Source organism: Drosophila pseudoobscura, chromosome 2, assembly GCF_009870125.1.
Source record: "Drosophila pseudoobscura strain MV-25-SWS-2005 chromosome 2, UCI_Dpse_MV25, whole genome shotgun sequence".
Classification (NCBI taxonomy): Eukaryota; Metazoa; Arthropoda; class Insecta; order Diptera; family Drosophilidae; genus Drosophila; species Drosophila pseudoobscura.
Genome location: NC_046679.1, coordinates 28,022,385 through 28,028,026, shown reverse-complemented (window position 1 = coordinate 28,028,026; position 5,642 = coordinate 28,022,385). Strand labels below are relative to the sequence as shown.

General features: G+C 48.0%; 3 protein-coding genes across 3 annotated transcripts; 1 reads left to right on the top strand and 2 right to left on the bottom strand.

Annotated features, from left to right (window-relative positions):
• Positions 1 to 210: 210 nt before the first annotated feature.
• On the bottom strand, positions 211 to 632 carry LOC6897890 (uncharacterized). The gene is made up of 2 exons (XM_002137956.3): positions 466 to 632; positions 211 to 402 (listed from the first exon to the last, which is right to left on the bottom strand). The coding sequence occupies exons 1-2, from the start codon at positions 595 to 597 to the stop codon at positions 277 to 279; spliced, it is 258 nt and encodes an 85-aa protein (XP_002137992.1). The 5' UTR covers positions 598 to 632; the 3' UTR covers positions 211 to 276.
• Positions 633 to 1,437: 805 nt separating this feature from the next.
• LOC4803015 (phenoloxidase-activating factor 2) lies at positions 1,438 to 2,966 on the top strand. The gene is made up of 4 exons (XM_001359780.4): positions 1,438 to 1,701; positions 1,761 to 1,957; positions 2,016 to 2,272; positions 2,324 to 2,966. Exons 1-4 carry the CDS (start codon positions 1,539 to 1,541, stop codon positions 2,910 to 2,912), a joined length of 1,206 nt encoding a protein of 401 aa, XP_001359817.4. The 5' UTR covers positions 1,438 to 1,538; the 3' UTR covers positions 2,913 to 2,966.
• Positions 2,927 to 4,656, bottom strand: LOC4803014 (uncharacterized). The gene is made up of 4 exons (XM_001359779.4): positions 4,005 to 4,656; positions 3,655 to 3,930; positions 3,410 to 3,595; positions 2,927 to 3,341 (listed from the first exon to the last, which is right to left on the bottom strand). The coding sequence occupies exons 1-4, from the start codon at positions 4,494 to 4,496 to the stop codon at positions 2,985 to 2,987; spliced, it is 1,311 nt and encodes a 436-aa protein (XP_001359816.2). The 5' UTR covers positions 4,497 to 4,656; the 3' UTR covers positions 2,927 to 2,984.
• Between the last annotated feature and the right edge of the window lie 986 nt (positions 4,657 to 5,642).

Below are 5,642 nucleotides of genomic sequence, written 5' to 3'. Positions count from 1 at the left end.
TAGATCAAATCTTTGAAAGCCTAAAAGGAAACGGATTAAAGGGCGCTGATTCATCTTCGGTAGAGAAAATTAATAGTCGTTACATCGCTGAGGACGGTGGAACAGGAACCGATGGTGGGCGTGGAGAAAATGGATCCGGATGGTGGTAGATGGCTGGTAGACGATGCAAAAGCGAAGAAAAATCCGATGAAAAAGACAAAAATAAATAGACAGAGTTCCGCAAATGAATATTTAATTCAAATTAAACATCTTTTACAAATTATTGAGCTCTAAAAATTAAGTATATGCAGAAAAACGGCTCTCCAAATCGTCGAAGATATATTTACAGCTCTGATTATCATAGGCGGGCTCAATTAAGTCGGCCTCGACGCTGGCCAAAATCAGGAATTTCGTGACGGCGGTCTGTGGAAAATAATCAAAAGATGAAAATGGTGCAACCCATGGAGAGTGGATGATTGGACTTACATCCTTCAGATCGTTGTGCTTCCAGAGATCGTTGGTCTCCAGATAGGTGCGCATAAGGATGCGCCACTGCCAGTAATTTTTACAACCATGTAGTTTGGGAATGGCCCTGTAATCCAGTTCAATGTGACCCATTCTGTTCCGCTTTGCTAGACGCACTGATTAGGCATGGAACTTGCACCAACGTTGCGGCTGATATGAAAGCTCTATTGGAAAAAGAGAGAGCTTTTCCTATCTGGAATTAAAATATCTAAACAGCTCTAAAGGGGGATTTAGCTCTAAGATTGAACGGAATGTGTCATGCAGCCAAAATCAAGCGCTAAATTGTCAAACACTCCGAGTGGGTGGTTGCAGGGGCAGCTCAAAGGCCAGCGGTGGCTGAGGGCTGAGGGCGTCCAACCGCAGCAAGTGTCAAAACCAGAATCGACATCAAATTGTTACCAATTAAACCATTAAGTTGTTACAATCAAATTAAATGCCACACAATATATAGAGCACCAACAACTATGTCGCACAACAATGGGAATTTAAAGCTGAATGAAATTATCGAGCTGTCCACACGGCGATTCAGAACTTAATTCGTTTAGTATTCTACACAAATATACGACCAGTTCTCAATGGAGTTCTCCCATAGGTATGGAGTTGTGCATTGGTGTTGGCAATGGATAGGTGGTTATTTTTTGGCTTGACTTCTCACTGCGTTTTAAACATAAGAGGGGTATATCGACTTGAACATGGGGTTTGTGTTTGTTGATAATTTGACTCATGCTTCTCCCTGTGGTTACTCCAGCTATAAACTGATAATTATAGTTGAAAATTCCATTTAAAACTTTATTCTAGAGTAATTTGCTATTCGTTTTTTTGCCGTCTGCTAGCAATTTTCGCCCTAATTTGCTTTTTATGATTGTTTTTTGTGACTCTATATGCAGTTTGCTGGAAAATCCCTGAGCTGAGGAGGCCATTTGTCAGGCAATTTATTGTTGGGGCAACCAGAACCACAAACAGTGTGAAGCCCCAAAACCTATATAGTTAGGCGGAGCATTGGTGACTCGATTTAGTTGTCTTTGGTAAGGGCTATGACTAAGTTTAGTTGCCTGTTGCTGCTGACGCTGCTGCTGCAGTTGCTCCACATTGATGGCGGCCATGGCTGGAGCTTTGGGCCAGTGCAGGAGGCAGAGGATGAACCAGGAGGGGCAGAGCCACAGCCAAGCGATGTGGCCAGTACGGCGAATCATACGAGTAAGTGTAAGAGATCAAGCCAATCGAGGACCCCTTTCGATCAGACTCTCCTGTTTTAGTACTCACCAGGCAGTTGATTGTGGGCACCCTGGTGCCTCCACTATTGCCCGGACCCTGGCCTAGTCCTGCCATTGTGGCACCAGGCACCAGCTACTGCCAGTGTGTTCCGCCCGGATCCTGTGCGAACCCCCTGCCCACCGTACCGAGCGATGGTAGCGGACAGCTGGACATACGCATCGTCAACACGGGAGCTTACGTGAGTGAGTCCTCCAAGGATATAGCCTTCTCTAATCTCCTGTATCCTGCTCGTACAGCCATCGATCCCGAGCACTTCTGCTACCTTGACCTGCAGCTATGGACAGGTGGCCTGCTGCCAGGCGGGAAGCTATCAGTGTGGTCGCCGTTTCCCGCCGCCACTGGGCTCCTCGACGGCAGGAGCGGGACAGGCGAACTTCGGGGCATATCCATGGCAGGCGGCGCTCCTGACAACCGCAGATGTATATCTGGGCGGAGGAGCTCTGATCACGGCCCAGCATGTCCTGACGGCTGCCCACAAGGTCTACAATTTAGCGTGAGTTCTACTAAAGCTCCCTTTTCCGGATGTCCTTGCATTCAGGTTCAGTTTGACTTCGTTTAAGGTCCGTTTGGGGGAATGGGATGCGAGCAGCACAAGTGAACCGATTCCCGCCCAGGATGTGTACGTGTCCAATGTGTATGTGAATCCCTCGTTCAATCCAACCAATCTACAGAACGATGTGGCCATCCTGAAGCTTGTCCAAGCCGTGTCCCTCACCAGCAAGTCCACCGTGGGCACCATCTGCCTCCCGACCACAAGTTTTGTGGGACAACGCTGTTGGGTTGCCGGATGGGGAAAGAATGACTTCGGTCCGACGGGTGCCTATCAAGCCATTCAGCGGCAGGTGGATGTCCCGCTGATACCCAATGCCAACTGCCAGGCTGCGCTGCGAGCCACTCGATTGGGTTCATCTTTCGCCCTCAGTCCCACATCCTTTATTTGCGCTGGCGGGGAGGCCGGAAAGGATGCCTGCACGGGCGATGGCGGCTCTCCGCTTGTCTGCACCAGCAACGGGCTGTGGTATGTCGTGGGACTGGTGGCCTGGGGCATTGGTTGTGCTCAGGCCGGGGTGCCCGGGGTCTATGTGAATGTGGGCACCTTTCTACCGTGGATACAAACGACACTGACCCTTTAGACGATCCCCTACTCTTAAGTTGTTAAAAATTATAATATATGTACATACTCGAAAGAACAGAAAATTTAAACATCAATAGCGCAGTCCCAGGAGCTCATAGAGCGGCACTTCATTCACCGATTCACTGGCACTGGACTCTGCAAAGTCCCCGCTCTGGAGCAGATACTCGGGTCGCTCCAGCGAAGGGTTCGCCAGGTAGAAGTCAATGAGGGCCGAGGTGCTGCGCAGATGGGTGATTCCCTTGAAGATCTTCTCGCGGGTCAACAGCTCCTCCGGGTAGACGGTCGTGATGGCCGTGTCATTGGATCGTTTCACCCACGGTCGTTCCTTGACCGGCACCGTGCGTCCAAAGGCGCTGATGATGGGTGCCTTGCTCACGCGCGATGCTTGATCGTTGATGTGCTTCTCATACTTCAACTCGATAGCCATCTGTGAAAAGGTAGACAGAGCATCAGTAGGAGATCCTCCAATGGTGCTCATCTCTGTACTCTACTTACATGAGGTTTGTTCCACTTGTCGGCCACGGTCTGGGCAATGGCATTCACCTCCTTGGGATCCGTTTTCACAGAGGCCAACAGAGTGCGATCTCCCTTGATGGAGAAGAGATTCTTGACCTTCTCCGGCGTGAGGCTGCTCTCCATGGTGCCAAATGAGTTCAGCCACTCGACAAAGCGTTCTGCAGACTGAGGGAGCGAGATTATACAAGGATTAGATGGGGTTTTGGGGTCCAACTGATACTTGCCGCATCCATGAGATCTTCCGCCTGCTCGTCAAGGGTGTAGATGGAGCGACTCTGGCCGGGATGCTCCACACGGGACTGCCAGCAGACACGCTTGTCGCTGGGAGTGCACAGGAATTTGGCATACCAGCTGGTCTTGTCCACAGTCTTGTAGCTGTGGCCCACGGGCTCGTCCAGCCGCAGATCGAACTTCTCGAACTCGTGATCCATGCGCACAATGTCCGAGTGTTCGCTCTCATTGAAGTACTCTTCGACCACCTTGCGTTTCAGGTTGATGAGCTATCCAAAAAAGAATCATATTAAAAGGGGGAACATGGAACTACTCCTGAATCCGCTTTCCTTCAGCGACTTACAAGGGGAACCTCCTCTTCCTCGCTGTCCGGGCTGCTGGCACTCATATAGTCCTCGGGTCGGTCCTCGCGCATATCATCCCGTATATAAATATCATCATCTGATTTGGAGAAGTCATAGTCCTGGATGCGCTTCACCCTTTCACGCAGTCGTGGTGGCAACACCAGCGAGTAATCTACCACTGGAATCCGTGGACGGGTGCGGCACGCGGCTGCCAGCTCCACCTCATCGATCACATCGTTCCAGTAGGCCTTACCCTCGAGACCGTTGCGCTCTTTGAGCTTGGAAAAGTCGCTCATTCCACTGCTGGTGGAGTGCTCCTTCTGCAACAGCTTGGGCTTCACCTCCGTGGGCTTCTGGTACGCGACCAAAGCCTGAGTGACGGACTCCATGCGGGCTGAGCGCAACATGCGATTAATTATGGGTCGATTGGCCCGCGCCACAACTGTGCGGCGGACCGTCGACGCATAGGTATGCTGCTTATTCAATGACATCGTGAGGCGTTTGTCTGTCCTCTGCCTCTTAAATTGGTAAAAACTATAGCAAAAATAGCACTAAATTTCTGTCTAAATTTGTTTGTTCGATACGAGGTTTCAAAGTAAATACTAGCTATGACAACCCAGAGTTTGTTGGGGAGTGTAGCTTTAAAAAAAATGGGGGAAAATGGCAGTCAAAGTTTTTACGGAAATGACAGAATAGTCAATCTACATGGTATCTACATTTTCGATATATATCTACATCTACAATACTTGTTTTACTTGTTCTTCATATTTTATGCATATTATCTACATGGCTTCTACATAATTGCTCATACGACCCATTGGTCCTGAAGAATGCAGAATAATTTTGTAATTCTAATCAAATTATAGTACTTAAAGATGGATATTTCTTTTAGGATTCCGGTTTTGCTAAAAGTTTCTTTCTGGGGTCACATTTCCTTTCTAGGGTTAAGCTATAAGCTAGAGTCATTACAGAAATAATTGCTCTTACGACCCATTGGTGCTCTGCCAGCCAGAGTGGATTGTTGGGCAGCAAAAAAAAAATGAAGACAAAGGTACACCTTTACACACAGATACGCACACATACATACATAAGCAAGGGTAAGTTAAATTTATACGCACAGGCACCAACAGGTTGCCCCGAGCAGCAGCAGCAGCAGAAGCAGCAACAACAGCAACACCAGCGAGACATGTGTTTGCCTTCAATGCACAAACACAAACACAAACACACAGACGGGCAGCCAGGCGGACAGACACCCGCAGACAAGCACAAACAGGACATACCAAGGCAGGAAGAGTAGAGACCGAGAGATAGAGGGAGACCGACAGACAGACACCATTTGGAAATTTGCTGTTCGCTTAACAGTTGCGTCTTGCCCATAAACATCAGGGGACAGCGGCAAACTTTGAGCTGCGAAGCATTTGATACCCTTAGAGAACGCAAGTTCCCTAGAAAATATATCTATTAAAAGAAATACAAGCAATGAAGATACTCGAGAAACGAGGGGGAACGTTGTGAGTTGCTGCGGATTTTTGATTTTTATTGAATAATTATTATTTTTGATTTTTATTGTATGATCATTATTTTGGATTCTTGTTTATTGTTTAGTAATTATTTTTTATTTTTATTATTTAATAATT

What these genes read in the sequence shown, in the direction of transcription:
- LOC6897890 (XM_002137956.3), bottom strand. Translation starts at nt 597, where the DNA reads ATGGGTCACATTGAACTGGATTACAGGGCCATTCCCAAACTACATGGT. An exon ending in AGCACAACGATCTGAAGGAT is followed by an intron (nt 403 to 465) that starts GTAAGTCCAATC and finishes TATTTTCCACAG; the next exon opens with ACCGCCGTCACGAAATTCCT.
- LOC4803015 (XM_001359780.4), top strand. Translation starts at nt 1,539, where the DNA reads ATGACTAAGTTTAGTTGCCTGTTGCTGCTGACGCTGCTGCTGCAGTTG. An exon ending in CAGTACGGCGAATCATACGA is followed by an intron (nt 1,702 to 1,760) that starts GTAAGTGTAAGA and finishes CTCCTGTTTTAG; the next exon opens with TACTCACCAGGCAGTTGATT. An exon ending in CACAAGGTCTACAATTTAGC is followed by an intron (nt 2,273 to 2,323) that starts GTGAGTTCTACT and finishes ATTCAGGTTCAG; the next exon opens with TTTGACTTCGTTTAAGGTCC.
- LOC4803014 (XM_001359779.4), bottom strand. Translation starts at nt 4,496, where the DNA reads ATGTCATTGAATAAGCAGCATACCTATGCGTCGACGGTCCGCCGCACA. An exon ending in AGGAAGAGGAGGTTCCCCTT is followed by an intron (nt 3,931 to 4,004) that starts GTAAGTCGCTGA and finishes TTTTTTGGATAG; the next exon opens with CTCATCAACCTGAAACGCAA. An exon ending in ACAAGTGGAACAAACCTCAT is followed by an intron (nt 3,342 to 3,409) that starts GTAAGTAGAGTA and finishes ACCTTTTCACAG; the next exon opens with ATGGCTATCGAGTTGAAGTA.